At 38.3% G+C, this 20,595-nt stretch overlaps 1 protein-coding gene across 1 annotated transcript; it reads right to left on the bottom strand.

The window, feature by feature from the left end:
• Positions 1-237: 237 nt before the first annotated feature.
• Positions 238-873, bottom strand: LOC139128620 (radixin-like). Its single transcript, XM_070694360.1, has one exon. It carries the CDS (start codon positions 871-873, stop codon positions 238-240), a length of 636 nt encoding a protein of 211 aa, XP_070550461.1.
• Positions 874-20,595: the final 19,722 nt, after the last annotated feature.

The raw sequence follows: 20,595 nt of genomic DNA on the forward strand, positions 1-20,595 counted from the left end.
TGGTTCTTTTTGGCAAAGCAAGTTCTTCTGTATTAATGCTAGTAAGATTTTTCAGAACAGATCTCACAACAGGTTCAATTATATTTGATGAAACTCCTAATGTTAGTAGATGGTAGTATGTCAGACGTACTTCCGGTTTGTAGATTCCACAGTCTTGAGTCTCTAGTTTTTCCAATGCTGAGATCTTCTGTTTCAAGAGCTTTCTTTGTCATCTCTCATACCTAGTTCTTTCTCTAGTTAATCGACAATTCCCTCAAAGAAGACAACTGCTGCAGTTTCTTGGTCTTCAAGCTCATCCATTTTTTCTTCTGCACTCTTTATTCTGCCTTTCAAATTATCAATGCGCTTCTCTCGTCTTTGCAGTTTTTTCTTCAGATTTTCATTTTGCTTCTTCAAAGTTCCAAGGGTAACCATGCTCTTTGCAGCTTTCTTTGCTTTCATTTCATTTGTGTTTGCAACATCCATCATTTCATTTATTGCTTTCCAGGAATCAGCCCCTTTTGTTTTTGTTTCCAACTTTAGCTGAAGTATACTTTTTTCCCTTTGTGCGTCTTTGGTTGCTGCTGATATTGCTTTGAGGGTTACTTGTTTTGCTGTTTTTAACAACTCCTCTTTTTCTCGCATTATACTTCTTACCCTCACTCCAACAAGACTTGTTAGTTTTTCTTTCTCACTGGTCACAGACTTAAGTTTCTGCTTTGCTAACCTAGCTCTCTTTCCTGCTGCTTGCTTGTCTTCTTTCAGTTGCGTTTTTGATGGGGATTTGTTGACTGGCAGCCCACTTCGCAATATTTGATGTGTTGATATACTACCTTCACGGGACCACTTTGTTGATGAAGGTTGAGAAGGTGTGTTTGAGAGAGGTATTTTCATGGTTTCAGGAAGTGCAGCTGGTGGGAAGTCCGCGGAAACTATACCACAAAAGTTTCATTGTAAGTTGGCAGTTGAAGGAATGGCTGATATAGCACAGTAGGCGTACTCATAGCCTCTGCATAACTAGGTGGTTGAATGTCTGAATTCAAAGGAAACTCTTGAACAGTCTTCTCAGTATTCTGCATAGGTATACTCTGACAACGCGACCATTCAAATGGTCTCTTTAAGAATTGCCGGATAGACTGCAGTATAAGTTCAGAACTTGGATGTGACCTACTTTTGTTGTATGACTGGACCAACTTTTCATATTTACATTGAACATTGCTTGCTTTTGTCTGCATTTGCTTTGAAGTACGTCCATCGACATCAACTGGTGTGAACTGTTTCAGCCATAAGAGTAACACATTATGTGAAATTTTGCTTCCTGTCGCTTTAAAGGGACAAAGTCACCCATTTTCTACAAATTTTTCGGTAGCAAAATTCCTCAGTCAAATCAATATTAGACCCACATAGTGACTATAGATGGCTTAAAGGATATATAAAAGCGCCTTGTTGCTCTTTACAGAAATGTTCAATGCTTGCCTGGGTGTCCGGGCATTTGAATAAACTGCCATGGTTGAACCCCAACACACAATAAATTAATGCACACACTACTTCAGATCATTGTTTGGAAGAGTGCGTGAGTGGCCTGTAACCTTCATACAATCTTCAGTACAATGGATAACGACGAACACACGCCAAAATGAACTACTGTGAAATAGTGAAACTTACATGTAAAAGGGACTTTGCTCGTAAGCTTAACTATTTATCGAATGACACGGACTGTGAAACAGAAATAATACCATGGACCCAATTGTTCTATGATAAAACTAAAACCATGTAAGATTGCTACCGTGTGTTCGTGATACTGATAGTGAAACAGTTACAGAGTCATACATTTTCTTTGCATTTTATGGTGAGCAAATCTTGATCATAAACCTGCATCTTCGTAGACTTTTACTTAGGGCATTTTTCTGCCATTCCATGTTTTTTTCAAACATGGCATGATCCAGATGATCGAACATTGAAACATCGCACCCGGAGGTGCGAATGAACGTCGGTGACATCGTGGAACCGCCGAGTACTATCGATCGTTGGTTACCTCTTGACACACAAAATCTGTGCGAATGTTATTGAACGGGGGATTTCTCTGTGCCTCATGTAATTATTTGTTACAGTTGAACTGTATTTCGAGCCACAACTGAGTAAATGGATGGCAAAGACCGTGACTTTAATTAGCAGCACTCGCCCTTGTCTTCCGGTCACTCGCATGGCATGGCAGTTTTTACAGCGTTTGCTGCACTGACTGATAGTGGTTTGCCTGACTGTTAAACAAAAAAACATAGCCGCTTATCTGCTTATAGGAAATCGGCCTTGATCACTACATGTAATTGCTGTGAATACCATGCCACGAACAGAAACATATCGTTTGAACCTTTATCTTAGACTTGATCCATGTTGCCTGGCTTTCCTCAGCAGCTGAATTACTGTAGCTGGTCAAGCAAGGCGTTTGCCCCATGACTACGCAACAGTCTACCATTAGTTCGTCGATCTGCTGATGATTAGTCCTTCAGTTTTGATCCTAGGTCCTCCCTATATGCCCACAGACTTGAAGCAAGTCTATCTTTATTTGCACAATTTGTGTTCGCCGGTACAGCTTAAACCACAAGACTGATTCCACTGGACATGCATAACTACTGGAGGCCTATAGCCGGTGTTAAACACACAGCCCTGCCATGGAGAGTGAGCAGCAGAACATTTTTGTAGGACAAAGCCTGGGTTGAAACCTATTCCCGGGAGTGAATCAGAGTTCTGGGGAGGAAGCTCTTAGTCTCACAATTGTTTCTTTTAGACGTAATAAGAAAAATTACTGCAAATGGCGCTTGGACATAATGACCGCCTAGTATTATCGGCATTTATCAGCAACCCCACTCACTGTGCATTAGACAGACCATGAAGGCAATGTGCAACATATAGCTGAAACACTATTTTTCACATTGCAATTTTAAGCCCGTTTTTGTGAGAAAAGGGACATGTATATAGAGAACAAGTCATTGACAATGATATAGTCCCCACTTGTAATAGCAGTATTAGTCTCGATGGGGCAGGGAAATGTGGTCATTAAGAAGTATCACTGGAGGGTATATGTTGAGATCTATGGCACATAGGTCTATGTCATTGTTCCCAATATGAAACACATGAGGCATGTCTAAGTTATGGTTCTAAATCAGGAAAAAAGATCAGACCTCTAGCTGTATTGGCCAGCCAAGAAATACATATGCACATAATAAATGAGGTAAAAGATGTGACATCTTAAGGTCTAATATCCTATCAAAATTGAAGGGTATAGAACTTGTGGTTACTAAGTTATGCATATATATGTATAATCAAGGTCAAAGGTCATCAAGGTCACGTGACATTTAAAAAAAAAATGTATTGCTAATTAATCCCTATATGCCAAAAATCAGACCTCTAGCTCTATTCGCTTGCCCAGAATTAGATATGTGCATAATTAATGAGGTAAAGCGTGTGTTGTCATAAGGTCTCCCATCCTACTAAATATAAAGGACATAGCACTTGTGGTTACTTATTTATTGACATAAACGTATATTTAGGTATAAGGTCATCGAGGTCACATGACATTTTGTCAAAATATATCTATCCTATAATTATCCCTATTTACCAAAATCAGACATCCAGCCGTCTTGGTTTGCTCAGAATAAGATATGCACATAATTAATGAGGTACAGTATGTGGCGTCATAAGGTCTCCGAGGTCACATGACGTGTCCAAAAAATTGTTTTGCGAAGTTAACCCTATATACCAAAAAATCAGACCTCTAGCTCTATTGGCTCGCTCAAACTCAGATGTGCACATAATTAATGATGTACAATATGTGGTGTCATAAGGTGTCCCATTATACCATACCGGTATATGAAGGGTGTAGCACTTGTGGTTACTGAGTTATGGACAAATATGTATATTTGAGGTCAAAGGTCACCAAGGTCACATGACATTTTGTCAAAAAAATTTGTATTGCTAAGTTGTCCCTACATACCAAAAATCAAACCTTTAGCTCTATTGGCTCGCTCAAACTTAGCTATGCGCATAATTAATGAGGTACAATATGTGGCGTCATAAGGTGTCCCATCATACCATATATGAAGGGTGTAGCACTTGTGGTTACTGAGTTATGGACAAATACGTATATTTAAGGTGAAAGGTCACCGAGGCCACATGACGTGTCCAAAAAATTGTTTTGATCAAAAATGAAAAAAATAGCCCAAAAATTCAAATATGCAAATTTCACCACGATTTGCCCAGATTTTGGAAAGGTCACTCCTATGCACTTCCATACCAAGTTTCAAATCAATCGGACTTGTGGTTTCAGAGAAGAAGATTTTTTGACCAAAAATGGGAGAAAATTACAAAAAAAATCATGAAAAATAGCAAGTCCAAGATACTGACCCAAGATGTGCACAATCATTTCAGGTCAGCCCAAAGTACTTACATGCTAATTTTCATCTAATCTGCGCAGTGGCTATTGAGATTTTCAATAAAATGTAAACTTGTAAACATATATACATATGGCTATGGGAGCTAACAAGCGACCCAATGGTCGACAGAGCTCTGCTGTGTTATGTAGAGAGCAACTTTTTGTGACATATGTATTGATGAAGAAGGTTGAGATCTTTGATAGCTCATTTCAGGATGGCCTGACCTAAAATGGCAAAATTAGCTGCAAAAATACAAAATTGATGATTTCATCATAATTATGTATAAAAATGTATACCAAATATCAAAGCTATCACATGAGTAACTTTTGAGAAACAAATATTTTGACCCAAACGGCAAAAAACTGACCCAAACATACAAAAATTGAAGATTTCATCAAATTTCACCATATCACACTAAGAGAACCCCCAGGAACCTGTATACCAATTATCAAAGGCATCAGACAAGTAGTTTTTGAGAAGCTTGACCTGCGATCGCTTCCGTCTTCATTTGTTCATCAACCATTTTGAATTGAGCTAACGACGGCCGACAGGTGTAGTACGTACGATGCGTATATATATAGGTCACCTCATAGGAATCGGCAATTCAGGTAGCCAATAGAATCGTACGTTGCAATTCTGATTTTTATTGAGGCAGTATACCCAAGACCTAGCTGCAGTACAGCAGCTCGAGGTTTTGCCTAGGTCTAGTTTTGCAACTCCCGACCCAAATACCCATGCAAAACCTCGAGCTACTGTACTGCAGCTAACCCAAGACCGTGCTACATCGTAGTACAACTGTACGAGGCGATCGTAGTATCGCTCGTCTTCTAAATTTAGTGTCATGTTAAAGCCGTTGGAAAGTTTGATGACGCAGCTTGAGAAACTTGTCCGTATCATTTCAGAAGGTAAAAAATATTTTAGCGATGAAAGAGTTCAAATTTTCAGTAAAAGTAGCCGGCAAAATCGTGAGAGTAACCGGTCAATTTCGCCGGCTGCTGGATCTTAATGAAACCCCTGCAGAGGGAGGGGGATGTCCTCCCTGACACCCTCCCCTTTGTGTATGTTGGAAAAGCCTCTCACACACTGTGTAAAATTGCTCAGAAATGTATTCAAATTTTAAAAAATACGTAACACTCCCCCCCCCCCACCGCCAAGGGAATCTGGTTGCGCACAGAAGCTAACCACCTACTTTCTAAAATTTCCACCTCCTTCAAAAATTTGAGAACCCTGCATCATATTGTTTATGTCGAATAATTCACCAACCAGCAACTGTTGTTACCTTAGAGCCAGTGTCAATTAAACTGCGACAGCACACTCCCTTAATGAATGCATTTTATCCGTTAGGATCACCTACAATGAAGTGAGTACTGATTGACGATGAACAGTGATATTTGGTTGGGCTTGCTTATTGGTCCTGTCTATCACCTGTCAACTGGTGGAGGCAGGTGGGGGTTTAACTGACTGGACCACTTGGGGAACACGCAATAACGTTGTCAACCACTTTGAGAGTGCTGCCAAAGCACCCGAAAACACATGGTTTTGAGGGTGCTATGGGCTGCAAAGGGTTACAACACATTTTTCTGCCAATGTACCATTCAGACAGTTTCAAACTTGATTTGACGCTACCTGGAGATGATTTGTTCTGATATGATTAAATTGTTGCAAGCTTTGCTTCTGTTTTGCACTATATGCACAAAAATCATCTAAGATTTATTGCATTTTATGGCCCCGTAATGATATAGCAAGCAAGTGTCACTGAAGCCTTTTTTCATTTGCCCTCATTATCATTGATATTTACATACAATATTTCCTACATGAGAGCAAATTTGGTTTCACATCACACTTAAGTCTGATCATTACCTTAGCACCTTCTGGTGATATGAGATGGTAGTACAGGATAAAAATGTTGTGTTCACTAATGTACTAGACTGTGTATTACCTAAATACCTTAATTCGATTGGCACGAGGAGTTGTATATTTGTCATTTAATCTAATTTTTAGTATCTTACTCTCTTACAGAAATTGCTAAAAAGGGATTTGGGTAAGTAGTTTAAAAACTTTATCAAATACGTATTGCTGCATGTGCAGCGTTTTGGAATTTTATAAAGAGGCTATGGCAGTGGTAGACTTATATCACAAGTGTTTTCTCCAGGTTTCTCTTGCTAGAGTAAATGAATCACAAACCCCCCCCCCCCAATATGAATTATGCAAGATATGTTTCACAGATTTGGCAAAATAAAGTTATAGCATTGATCAAAAATCAGATAAAATATATTCATGTTTCTTTCTTTTCTCTCCAAATAAATTACAAGCCTACACATATTATTTGCATTTTATTCACTTCAGTTCAAACTGAATTTTATAATCTGGAGGCAAACTTTAGTTGATAATTTTTCTGCTGTATTACATCATTCTGCACATATGAGCTGGAACCACTCTACTGTGGCAACAGATAATCAACGTTATGATGATACCTCATTGGCAGTTATCATAAAGGGAAACACTACCTATAAATATGAAGTGTAAATCATAATCTCTTATTTGAAAGGGAGTTTGATAAAGAAAGGAATTCACGCAATCACTCATCCTGGAGAAAACACTGAATCACCTTTATTTACTTTCACTTGCTGGTTGAGCGGGAGTACGCTTATATTGATAGAGATATGTACACGGTGGTGACATAAAAGTCTATTGTCTGGGGCTTTCTTAAAGTGGCACTCCCACTTGGTAACATTTGTAAAGCACATTTTTTTATGCCAACGGTCGATATTTGACGTGGCGACTGCGCGCGGATCACGAGATATCGATAAAACATGTCCTCAAAAAAGTAAAAGTTTGAATTCCGGTGGCCCACCTAAATTCAGCTTCGAACTTCGAACGTTCGGCACTGGGGCCTTTGTCAACTAAGCTATGGAGTACGAGTCTACGCTAAGGCTGATGTACGCCACAGTACCCACTCGCGTTGGTGATTGGTCATGCTCCCGGGGGAAAGGCGAGTCTTGCTGACTCTGAGAAAAAACGGAAAACAAAGTTTTATTTCACCAGAATTTGCATAGGTGACCTGCACAGTTACGTACGGTTGATACATAGCGGCTGCCGTCTATGCATACCACGCGCACGGCGTACTGTGTGGCAGACGACAAAATGTAGTCATCAGATGCAGCTACTTTTGACTCGTAAACACTGATGTTTATGTGGTATTGGTTAAAAATATAGTACAACTGATTTACAACAATGAAAACGACAAAAACTAAGGAGAAGTTTTACAAAACTTACCTGAGGTAGCCGAATGGCATAATGCTGTATATAAAGTCTTCGCAGTGGGAGGTAAATTAATGCGTCGTTCAAAGTTATTATAGACTCCCTAGAATATCGTCAATCAGCACAAAACAAACCTTTGGGGGATTTCGGGTCAAAATCAGAAATGATCGTAAAATTTCGGGATGTGAAAAATACGCTCGGGAAATGACATGTTTTATCGATATCTCGCAATCCGCGCGCAGTCTCCACATCAAATATCGACCGTTGGCATTAAAAAAATGTGTTTTAAAAATGTTACCAAGTGGTAGTGCCTCTTTAAGATAAGTTAAGGCGATACCAAAGGATTCAAATTGCTAAGCAATGGTTGCTAAGGGTAATTTCTAAAATCAATCAAAAGCAAAGCTTACATGGTTTTCTTTGCATAATAAATATTTACAGAATCATACGATTCCAAAAGACGAAGGTTTGTCACGCGATTGGTCAGTGATGTCACACATATACAAATTTCACAGCTCTACTTTAAAACATTTCAGCTCCTACAAATTTGGATCACATTTTCCAAAATTTAGAATGTAACACATGAGACACCTGTTTGGAGCCCGTAGCATGGATTTGGTTATCTGTTCAAGTACAAAAGACTTTTAAACAGGAAAATATCTACTGTGTCATTTTGTGAAATTTTGAAGGGTTTTACAGTGATAGGTCATAAACAGTCCGGAATTTTAGAAACGCATGCTTATCTATATTCTTATGTATGACTTCAATAATCCTACCAAAAGTCAGCTAAATTGGTAAATACAATTGAGAGAGTTAAAAGATTTTGAGCATTTTCAAAATACCGGGAGTCGAAAATCCACAGAAAACAATGGAACGGTAAGATTTGCACATGCAAAAGTGCGCATTTTGAACGTTGTCAACGATAGCAACCAAGGCGTGCTTTGAATACTTCAGTATCACCTTAAAGGTGTCTGCTGCTCTCAACTGGTTTTGCATAGGTCTCTGTGTCATTTACCTCTATGTTTTGGAGAAAAAAAGAGCATGCAGAGGCATATGAGCAAGTGACAGTAAAAAAACTCACACAATGAGTCATGTGTTTTATAATATTATTGTTTACACAACAGGAAAATTTAAGATAACCTTTGCTTTCAGATACGTCTATGATTAACCCTTTATACCCTATTATTTATACCCTTTTATTAAACCTTTTAGCTGAATGTTTGGTTTGGTTTGCACATATGATTCTGAATATGCTTCACATTGAAGATTAATATAAAATGATAGAATTTCAAAAATCTTGAGATGAATCAATATATATTAAATGCTTCCTCTAAATCAGGCATACCATTCAGAATTCTAGAGAAGGGTTTGATAATCCAGCCTTGACAGTTTCTGATGTCAACATGCGCATAGATGGATGTAACATCAATGCAGAGGATCCTGTTGTAAAAGGTGGACACTTTATGATATTTTGAACATATGTGTGTTTTACAGGCATTTTATCACTAAAACATCACCTTCCATCCTGTATTTAGGACTCTACTCAATTTTTTCTCATATCTCAGAACATCACAAGAAGAGGCTTCCTTTTTCGAAGGTTTTACAAACATTTCAAGTAAAACTCCACAACCTAATTCAGGTATTTTTGCATACATATAAGAGTTCTTATAGTTAATAGATATTTTTCATGGTGTGATTTGTTATATATCCTGGTTATCTACAGTACAGATCTGGCAGGATTAGGTTGCTAAGCTATCAGGTGAGTAGGTTTGGGAGAAAAAAGAGTTTTGACTAAAAATTGGAGAGATTACCCCAAAATTACAAATATGAAAATATCACTACAATTTGTACAAACTTGACTGACGTCATCCCAACGAACATGAATTCAACCTTTCAAAGCCATCGGACAAGCCATTTCTGAGAAGATGATTTTCTGACTAAAACTGAAAAAAATACCGCCAATGATACGGTCTCGCTCACAGTTGATCACAATTGGTACATTTAGAACAGCAACATCAACATTTAGAAAAATAGATGCAATCACACAAGGGTGTTAATGTGCCATTTGAGTTGTCAGTGTGTTGCCACATTGCTGGTGCCTCATATTTTGAGGCATTAGTGAGTTCCCACAAACATGTTGCCTCGGTATTTGCTGCAATAAAACAATGCATTGTAGATTACATGCTGTGTCTGAGCAAAGTGCCATAGCATTACGTGTAGTGATTGGAATTTTGATTTGTTTTCCCTTTTGCAGATCGTGAATTTGAACAGTCTTTACGATGAGTAAGAATTGTTTACTCAGTGCAAAAAAAAACTTTGTTGGGGTTGACAATTTTTTGTGGAGTTTCACTGCCACTGAATTTGTTTGCACCAGCCCGCCGTTCTATGAAAATACTTACCATATGATGTGTATTGTGGTTGTTTCGAAGGCCGAGTATTGAAGTTTGATACATCGTTAATCTGATCCTTCAAAATCATTTACCAAGACCAACATTTTTTAAAGTTTAAGACAATCACAAAATTTAGCTAGGCTTTACTTTTGCGGCATCGTGCACGTACGTACGGGGATAAATCATGTTTTGAATATGGATATATCATGCATGTAGTGAGCGTACCCACTTGGCCGGTGTGGGTTTCAATAAAACTCTGACTACTGTGAGGGATATCAGAACAAAATATTCATCAGGAGAAAAGATTTGATTGTTAACTTTCACGCACAAAGATTTACTACGTAAATAAATCACCGTATTCTCAATCTTTTTGATTGAGAGGCTGACGGACAACAAATCCACGCAATTTCATTTGCGGATGTAAAGAGTATGTAATTATTTGTATGATGTAGCGTCTACTCAAATTGTCTCTAAAGGTCTTCTATTTACCCTATTAAAGTTTCACACTGGGAATTGATAGTCGGTAACTCTGAGGAGAGGTCTTGAAACAGACAAACTGAAATTTCAGCAGTATCAGCCAGACGTTGATCAGAAATTTTTGTCGGTACGACATGATTTTTTAAATTACGATTAGCTTTTTTTAATGGGAACGTATTACAATTATTGAATTACTTTCTTCAGATGTTGTTTCCTAAGAAATAGTTTCTGCAGGTGTAGTTTCTGAAGCTACATCTGAAGAAATAGTTTTTGCAAATGTAGTTTCTGAAGCTACTGTTTCATCAGCCTGAGAATCATACAATATTGAGGTATTGTCAGCTGGTAATGCCATACAAGCCTTGGGCTTAGATGAGTACTCCAGTGATGATTATGGTTCAGAGTATGATCTTTATTAAGCAGGTTGTAATTCAACAGAATTGTTTGCAAATAAAAGGGTAAGCCTAATTCACGTGCCACATGCCGCGTGCCGCGTGCCAGGGACTCGTGAGAAATTATAGGGAGGGAGGATGGGCCTGATGAAACAGAGTATACGGAATCTAGGAATTGCGTTAGTGTATACATGCCCACAGTATATTCAGGCAACACCATAATACCCATCTCAACACTACCTTTGTTTCGCCAAACTTACATAAGTCGGGGATTGAAATTAATTAGATGGAATAAAGTCTTTAGAATTTGACCAATTTCAACACCCCTACATACAGAGAGGCCAACTTTGTCTCGGAGCCGAGTTGTCGCAAAGCGGAGAAGTTTGCCTACGGCCGTGTTCTCATTGAAACTTATTGGCATGTAATGACTGGTACAATTGTGCATTTTGTCGCAAAACCTTCGCAATCTTTGTGACAAACTGATGGTGAATCACAGTGATATTTGGGAAAGGGTGTCAGTAATTGTTTTCATTACCAGAAAGTAAATTGAAGTAATGCGGAACAACAAATGTTACGGTAATAACACAGCGTGTAGGTAGAAAAGTTGGCTACAGATGGAGACATACGGGATACGCTATCCGTTCACGTGATCGCTAGGTCGGAAGCAATTCACACTCAAAGTCGATGACGAAAAGACAAAGTGAAATACTATTGGCTGATAATTTTAGTTTTTCTCTATTTTCCCGCCTTTGGCGCAATGTTGCGAGTTGCGTCACAAAACGCTGCATATTCTGTGGAATACTACAAACCATCAGCATGGCTTTATTTGAAGCCATGGATTTTCTGTCACAAGCACTAATCTTACCAGCCATGCTAAAATTTAGAACACAAAATAGTCTACTCGAGACAAAAATAGAGTAGAAATATTTCCGGCCTCACAAACCAGAGATAATGAAAATCGTATTCCATAATGTTCAATGGACTGAAAGGGAAGAGAGCAGCATTCATGTAGACGACCGCTTGGTGTTGTTATCAACATTCCCCTGTATTTACCGTGATAACTGAAGTTAACGATACGCACTCTATCTTTGCTTACTTAATCCAGTTTGAATTGCAACAACAGTATTCCCCCGAGATCTGATATGCGGCATGTCTGGAGTGGGGAAAATTCTCTTTGTTCTATGGGAATGTCCATATGACATTTCTAATTTTAGTGGCTTTTTATTGCAACACGTGCTGATTTCTGCCCCTTAACGAATAGTATCGCCCTATGCGTTGGAACGCCACTGCACTGAAAATCGGCTGAGGCAGAGTCCTGATCGTGCAAAATGCATCAAATCGACAGGCTTTTATTGGGTATCCCAAAGGCATAGTGGAAAGAGGTGTACAATGTAGCCACTGATGAAAAAATAAAAAATGTCAGATTTTTAAACCCTCACAACTTATTTATATTTTTGATGTTTTCTATGAAATTAGTTTTAGATGAAAGACAATTATCTCAGCTTTCTGTTGATATGAGTGGTTATTATGTTAACGAAATGAAAATTTAAAAAAAATTAACTTTATCCCCATGATCACGCACGTACGCGTGCGGGACAGCAAACTGAAGGCACTCTACAAAATCAAGGATTGCAACGATGTTCTGTATCACCTTTGCGCTCGGTGTTGGATTGGCAAACAGCGGTTATCATTACCATGTTTACTGGGTTTCCTCTGAATTTTAAAAAATAATAGTAAATTTACAAATCCTTGTTTGAATTATTAGTAAATTTGATGAAATATTAGTAAATGCTATTTCGGTGGTTTACCAGTCTTTGGGCAGGGTCAATGAGCTTCTCCAAGACAGTGCAAAGACTGGATGTGCTACTGCTGGACATACCAATACATGTAGATTTTGAGCCAATAATTCTCCTTTGTTTTAGTGAACACCACACTGCAAATGCCTTCTTGCACTTAAATTTATCAATGTTCCTCAGAGATGGCGCCTCTCTTGCAATTGTCATAATTAAACTAAGTATGCTAACTTTCGGCCTAGCCCTGGATTCGTTTTTATTCTGTTGTACCTGGAAAAGCCCATTTCACAAGCAGCAGTGTTTGTTGGCAATATCAGACCAATTTTGACTAACGTACACAGGTTTGGAAATATTTCATAAACTTTCTGCATTGAACGGTTGAAGAGTACGTTTTAGTAAAAGTCTCATTTTTTGTGCTGATTTTCGCTGCCGTACTTTCTTTTTATAGTGTTATAAACGTTCATAATACAAAGCAAACACCTTTAGTTTGTCTCATTCTTTCGATTGTACAGACCTAGAGATTGTGTGACAGGAAAACCTTGTCTAGTTCATCAGGCAATGATTTTTAGCTTTGTGAACGTAAGCTCAACCATAACTTTATACAACACTTCGAAGAGATTTATTACCTATTTATTTACATGACAATCCAACTACCGGTAGAGTAAAAGTCATATCTTTACTTTCAACGGAGAATCCTAACATTATAGTTAAGAGTACAGGGAGAATATAGGTGGCATTTTGGATGGTATACAAGACGTATGCTTGTCTGCGTTGGGATGTCCCAGCCAAAAACATGGCTGTGCATTTACAGCGGAAGGAGCATGACTCAGAGATGATATGATTGGCTGATAATGTGAATAGTCCACATTCACGACCAGTCAAAATATTTGTTATAAAGACTCTTATTTTGAATGACGTCATTCTCATATATAGGTTGTCTCAATCGGCTCCTTCGAGAATATCGCTGTACGTTATGACGCGAATCCTCATATGTCCTAAGCCTGTATTTTTTCTCGTAAAAATACGAATGCGGTGTGAAAATATTTCGTAAACGGCAGATTTTTTTTCTCAATTTACTAATTTGCGAGCGGCAGCGGAAGCCCAGTTTCACAGAATTCAGAGCTGCCGATTCGTGTGTTTTTTTCCTTTCAACACTGACGATTTCATGGCTAAAAATCGATTCAAAAATTTCAAAACGTCCGCAAATCGTCCACAATTTACTACATCCAAGGGAAAAAATATATTTAAAAAGTTCATGAAGTGACCTTTTCAATTATGAACTTCGTTTTTTTACAAACTACGATCAACACGCAGTGCCATTGCCAAAAAGGGTGCTATGTATGTGAGACTATTTGAGTCAAAGATGGCGGAAACCAGCGGGGCAAGAGAAAGCGATCGCCATTGCGAGTCACCGCCTAAAATGGGTCTGTTAACGACACAGTTTTCCGAAATATGCGAGTATTTTATGAAATAAAGAGTTTCGAAGATATGTTATGGTATTTTTCTGTAATAATTTCTGATTTAGGAGCGCTAATGTGAAACAATTTTTACCTCTGTAAGATCTGTGTGTATGTTGTCATGCACTCATTGATTAATTGGCTATGTTGTCGGCCGATCTGAGTTGAGCGGGCTCGAGTACCGGGGAGCATATATACGATAGTAAGTTGAATATCATCCGGAAAAAAATTAGAAGTGATGCCAAGACGTAGTGTGAGCTATCTTTAACTCTATTTATCGACTCTTTCTACAAATGCGTGATTTTCATCGGATATATGTTATCTCTGACATATCAAAGATGGCGTTCATCAGTCAACTTGACAACAGAATCGAATCACACGATGCGATGGCCAAAAAGTGCAATCATATTTTCACTGCCTTTTTCGAAGACATCGGTCAATATTTTGAGAATAGAGAAAAAAATAGTGAAAGCTTGGAAGTTTAAATTGATTTCCCCATGTTACAAAAAATTAATTTTGAAAGTATAATTATTAAACTATTCGAGACATGGACATCCTGGACATACTTGTGAAAGATTATTACCAAATTAGATTAATTAAACATGCATTTGATATTTTAGAAACTGATACAAAATATGCATCCTGCAACCAGAACTCTTGTAATAGGATGACTGGAGTAGCTGTGTGCTCCCACTCCCACAACACTTCTTTGAAATTGGCCTCTGTATTGACAGTTTCTGTCTTGTTGAAATTTTATCTGTACTTGGTCCTTTGGATTAATGGCATAGTTTTAATAATTTTTTTATTACATTTCAGCTGATGAGACAATGCTTAATCTTAGGACTGTTTTCCTAGCTAGGGGTAGAGGTAGGCGCCCAAAACTTCCAGATTTGCCGCTTACTAATCGGCTTCTTCTGCAAGTTTATGCCTTGATGACACAGTCTGGTTCATCTTGGGACAAAGCATGCACTTGGCTTGGAATGCTATTTCCAATGTACAGATAAAGTATGGCATAAGCCTTCGCCTCTGATCGCCTCCGCATCGCTGCTAGATCGCCTCCGTATCGTTTCCGACATCGCTGTCGCCTCAGTTTGTTTATTTTCTATATCGTTTCATTACCGCCTCCGTATCAGCCTTGCATCGCTTCCGCATCGTATCAGCCTAAACATCGCCGCTGCATCGTATCAAGTCAATTTCATGGTCCCAATTGGCCACGGTATATTCACTCAAAAATGCAACAGCAAAGTTGCCGTCTTCGGAAATTTCGCCGCCTGGCATTGCCGATGTTTTTGAGAGTAAAGGTATACAAAATGAAAGATCAAATACATGTGTCCGACATTATCCATTCATGAAATGTTGCTTCAACACACAAAAATGGGAACAAAGTTGAAACAATTGTGATTATAATTCACTACTTTTGCAAATTGCTTTTATTTGATATGAAGTTTGTATACCGTTTTATTTGCGAACATTTTTGTAACAAGATAGCACTCTGCCAGGGACAGATATTAACGGTTGCAAGTGAAAGTCGCGTTCGGGCAACTGCAACTGAAACACCAGTACCGGTTGCCCGATGAGACAAGTGTCAAAAAATGACGTGGGACAACTTTTCCGCTGACTAGAAACCCAAAAATGTGTGGTACTGTCTGCGGATGACCATTTTATATGACTGAAATCAGTATTTTACGCGTAAATACATGTAGATGTACGTCAGTGAAAGCGCACAAGAAAAACCTGGCCGTACAAAGTAAGGAGAATTGCTAAAATAATAACTGCAGTGTATCATATACTAGGTTAAAACATACACTGATGCCGCCATGAATTCTCCTAACGCTTTTCACAGTGACCTTTAAACTCGATTGAAGTGAATAAATTATGACGTAGAAGGAAGTCCATGACCTTTAGTCACAACACATTGATTTGATAACAGTCTGATAACGGGAACTTCCAAGTGTTTCAATAATTGCTACACAATTCATACTATAGAGTTACACTCCGCAACCAATTATCCATCAAAAATAAAATTAATTTTAGGCAAACTATCGCACCGTGTGAATACGGTATAAATCTGAGTAGGCCTACATGTGTCCCGCCACGCCGATCACTGTAAATCACGTACCCACATCGTCCGAGACATTCAAAGTCATAAATTATTAACCGATTTTTTACCTTCAACTAGATGAAATATTGTCTATATTCTCAATTTTCACTGACTTTTGATGAAATGACATCGATTTTTCATGCTCATATCCGATGTCTTTGAGTTCCGTGCAGCCAAGCAGAAATTGAGTCGGTCGACATGGCCGCGACCTCGTGTCGACCCCTGTGCTCAGATTTTTTTCAGAACTTTCAACAAAATCATTGCATTTATTACATCTTTCTTACAAAAATGCACTGTGCCATGTCTCCACATTTCTAAATATCGTTGTTGAGATAAGTACATGACACAGCAGCAGTGTTCGCGCTAGGATTTTTTTTTCGAATTAGCCTAGGTCTGCTAGCGTGGCTAATTCATGCAAAAAAAACATTAGCCACAGCAAAAATTGATTAGCCACGCAAATATTTTACTAAAAACATAAAGATGTGCAACTGATGTGACTCTGTTATTCAAAGTAAAGAATGTTGGACGTCATGGAACATTTCTAAACACATTTCATGAGCAAATCATTTTTAGTCATAAACTCACTTGTCCCCGGGCAAGAAGACAAAGAAATTGCTAGCCCCGCCAGATTCCACTGGCCTGCCTGTGACTTGTGGTTACACTGCCTACTCTCCAGCTGCAAATGTGAGGGAAAAATTTCGTCTGACATAAGGATTTTTTACTTAAATTTACGAAAATTGTGTACCAAAAACTATAGCAAAATACCACAGACTTTTTTCTCCCTGTCTTTGAAGATACGAATCAGTCATTTTTTTTAGCGTAGAGCATGACCATTTACACATGATGTAACTTTGCAGTACCTGATATGATAACAATACTATGCTTTTGTTTTGTGCTTTCCTACAACCACTGGAGCTCCATGTGAATTTCTCTGTGAATACAATAACCCTATGCATTGGAAGCATTCTGCTCCTTGATACCCATGTAATAATTGTGGAAATAATGAAATTACATCAACAGCAACAACAACAAAGCACACACAAAGTAGCATGTCATGCGATAGAAGTGTCCGATGCGACGATGGTGGTTGACTCCCACATGCATGTGTTGTATTCAAAAGCATGGACCGTCATGATGAGCGCACTATTTGTTGAAAGGGGTTAGGAAATATCACGAACATTTACAAACCCATTACGTTTGATAGATTACCTTACTGATGAAAGAAAGCAATAAAGGATAACCAAGTAATGGAGAATGGAAGTTCAAGTGATGGAACTGCAAGTAAAACCAAACTTATTTGTGGTATTTTTAATCCTCGGTCCTCTTCCCTAATAGAAGAGTCCTTTTTGATGTCATATCCGCAAGACACACCTTTATGGGCGGGAATGAGGCGATGCGCTAGTGAAACGACACGGAAATGATACGAAACGATGCGGAAACGATACGAAACAACCAAGTGAGCAATGTTTGATTGGGGGTTGGGCGATGCGGAAACGATACGGAAACGATAATGAGGCTAAAAAAGCGAAGCTTTGAGCGATACTTTATCTGTACCCTCGTCATCGCTTTCAGTTACACATCAGGAATGCAGTAGATAGGGCAGTCAGTCTATCAGACAAGTCTAGAGTGGAATTCTATGATCAGATAGCAATAGATGTCAACTACATAGGCAAGTTTTCAGCAAGCTTAGGGCTTCAACGAAGACATGTGCATGATTTTAGTGAATTACCATCATTAGCCAGGGAATGCCACGTGACAAATGGATTAGTGCTAGAACTCTCCGAGTTTTTCCATGCTGAGAAGCTCACTGTTACCCACTTGATGCATTTTTTGCAAGCATTAGATCCCGAGTTGACAGTTCGTGACACTAAATCCCTTAAGAAAGAAATAGATAGAGTGCGAGCATCTGTATGGGGTAAGGTACTAACCTTGTGCAAAGTTTGAAAGAAATTGACCAGGGCATGTCTGAGATATCTGCGTGAACAGACGGACAGACGGACGCACACAAGGATATGACCAAACCTATAAGTCCCCGGACAGTGTCCGTGGGGACTAAAAAGGGCTCTCAAGCAGAGTATTTTACTTGCAAGTTTTACCAAGGACATAGTTACTAGATAGATACATCACACCAAATTTTTATCAGTATAAAATATTTCACCTCAGCAACTTGACATGCATCCCAAGTAATTATCTGAGGATTTCAAAGATTCTTCTGAAAGCATTGGTCTGTCTGTGTGACACTCCAAGCTTAAAGTGTGAGTCCCGCCACATTTGAGACTTTTTCGTTTGACTTGAGGCATACACTCTAGTTCTTGTTGTCAATATAATCGATATTAATGAGACAAACATTAACACACTAACTGAAGCTTATTTGAGTGGTTTTTTGACGGTTGAATTGTGTTATTTCAACAAAAAGGCGGGAAAAGTTGCATGTTTTGACTTCAATCATGGCAACATTTCCTGGAAATAGCAGAGCTCACCCCGTTTTGGCGTAAGTAGCTGTGACGTTACTAATAGGACACGCGATGGTGACTCAGTGCATTGACTATGGAGATAGTAATAATTTCATGAGTGAAAGCTGTGCAGCTGAGAATGTCATCATCACAGAAGATATGACAAATATGATCAGAATTTCAAGGCCTGCAAATTTTAACAGTCGGGACCTTAACATAAACGAGACCAAGAGCAGAACTCTTGTTGACCGTCTATGACGAGGCCACCCTGACCACAGTCAAACACACCAGTGTACTACCGTACACACAACCGCAAGCTACCAAAATATGAACAAGCGACCTAGCGGCCGATATAGCTCCGCTGTGTTTATGTAGAGAGTAACTATTTTTGACACATGTTGATGAAGAAGGTGGAAATCTTTGATAGCTCAATGCAATGGCCAGAAAAAAGTGGCTAAAATAAGCTGCAAAAATACACAATTTCATCATACTTTGAATATATCACATCGGATCATCCCTAAGAACATGTCAACCAAAGCTATCCGATGAGTAGTTTTTTAAGACTGAAACTTTCTGACCAAAAATGGCAACATTGCCCTAAAAATACAAAATTACAGATTTCATCAGAAATTCAATATATATTACTTAGCTCATCTGTAGAAACCTGTATACCAAATTTCAAAGCTATCAGAACAGTACTTTTTGAGAAACACATTTTGACCAAAAATGGCAAAAATTGCCCCAAAATTACAAAATTGCAGATTTCATCATAATTTCAATAAATATCATTAAGTTCATCTGTAGGAACCTGTATACCAAATTTCAAAGCTATCAGATGAGCAGTTTTGGAAATACACATTTTTTGACCAAAAATGGAAAAAAATTAACCCAAAATTACAAAATTGCAGATTTCATCATAATTTCAATAAATATCATTAAGTTCATCTGTAGGAACCTGTATACCAAATTTCAAAGCTATCAGATGAGCAGATTTGGAAATACACATTTTTTGACCAAAAATGGCAAAAATTGCCCCAAAAATACAAAATTACAGATTTCATCAGAAATTCAATACATATTACTAAGTTCAACTACAGGAACCTGTATACTAAATTTCAAAACTATCAGACCAGTACTTTTTGAAATACACATTTTTGACCAAAAATGGCAAAAATTGCCTTAAAAATGCAAATTTGCATATTTCTGCACAATTTGAACAAATCTAAAATAGATCATCCCTAAGGACATATGTACCAAATATCAAAGCTATCTGATCTGTAGTTTTGAAGAAGAAGATTTTTAAAGATTTTTTTACCAAAAATGACAAAAATTGCCTTAAAAATACAAATATGCAAATTTCACCACGATTTGAACAAATCTGACTGAAGTCACCCTCAGTAAACTGCATATCAAATTTAAAAGCAATCGAACAAGCGGTTTCAGAGAAGAAGATTTTTTTACCAAAAACACCAAAAATACCCCAAAAATACAAATATGCAAATTTCACCACGATTTGAACAAACTTAAGTGAGGTCACCCCAAGTGAACTGCATATAAAATTTCAAAGCAATTAGACTTGCGGTTTCAGAGGAGAAGGCAATTGTTGACGGACGACGGACGACGACGGACGACGACGGAAAATCAACCGATTTGATAAGCTCCGCGCCGCTGACAGCGGAGCTAATAAAAGTCTGGAGTTGCCATCCCACCTCATTATTACTTCTCAATATAAATTGCCTCGTTCAAAATCTGTTTACAAAAATTTGAATTACACCATGACGAGTGTCGATCCACAGCTGGAAGTGGAACTAGCTGAGGGTCATGTTAGCATAACAAACAAAGTAGTATTCTCACCACAAAATCTTCAG

The sequence above is a fragment of the Ptychodera flava genome, unplaced genomic scaffold, assembly GCF_041260155.1.
Source record: "Ptychodera flava strain L36383 unplaced genomic scaffold, AS_Pfla_20210202 Scaffold_61__1_contigs__length_779756_pilon, whole genome shotgun sequence".
Taxonomy (NCBI): Eukaryota; Metazoa; Hemichordata; class Enteropneusta; family Ptychoderidae; genus Ptychodera; species Ptychodera flava.

Bases quoted from the DNA above. Each gene is read 5' to 3' on its own strand.
- LOC139128620 (XM_070694360.1), bottom strand. From the start codon at position 873: ATGAAAATACCTCTCTCAAACACACCTTCTCAACCTTCATCAACAAAG.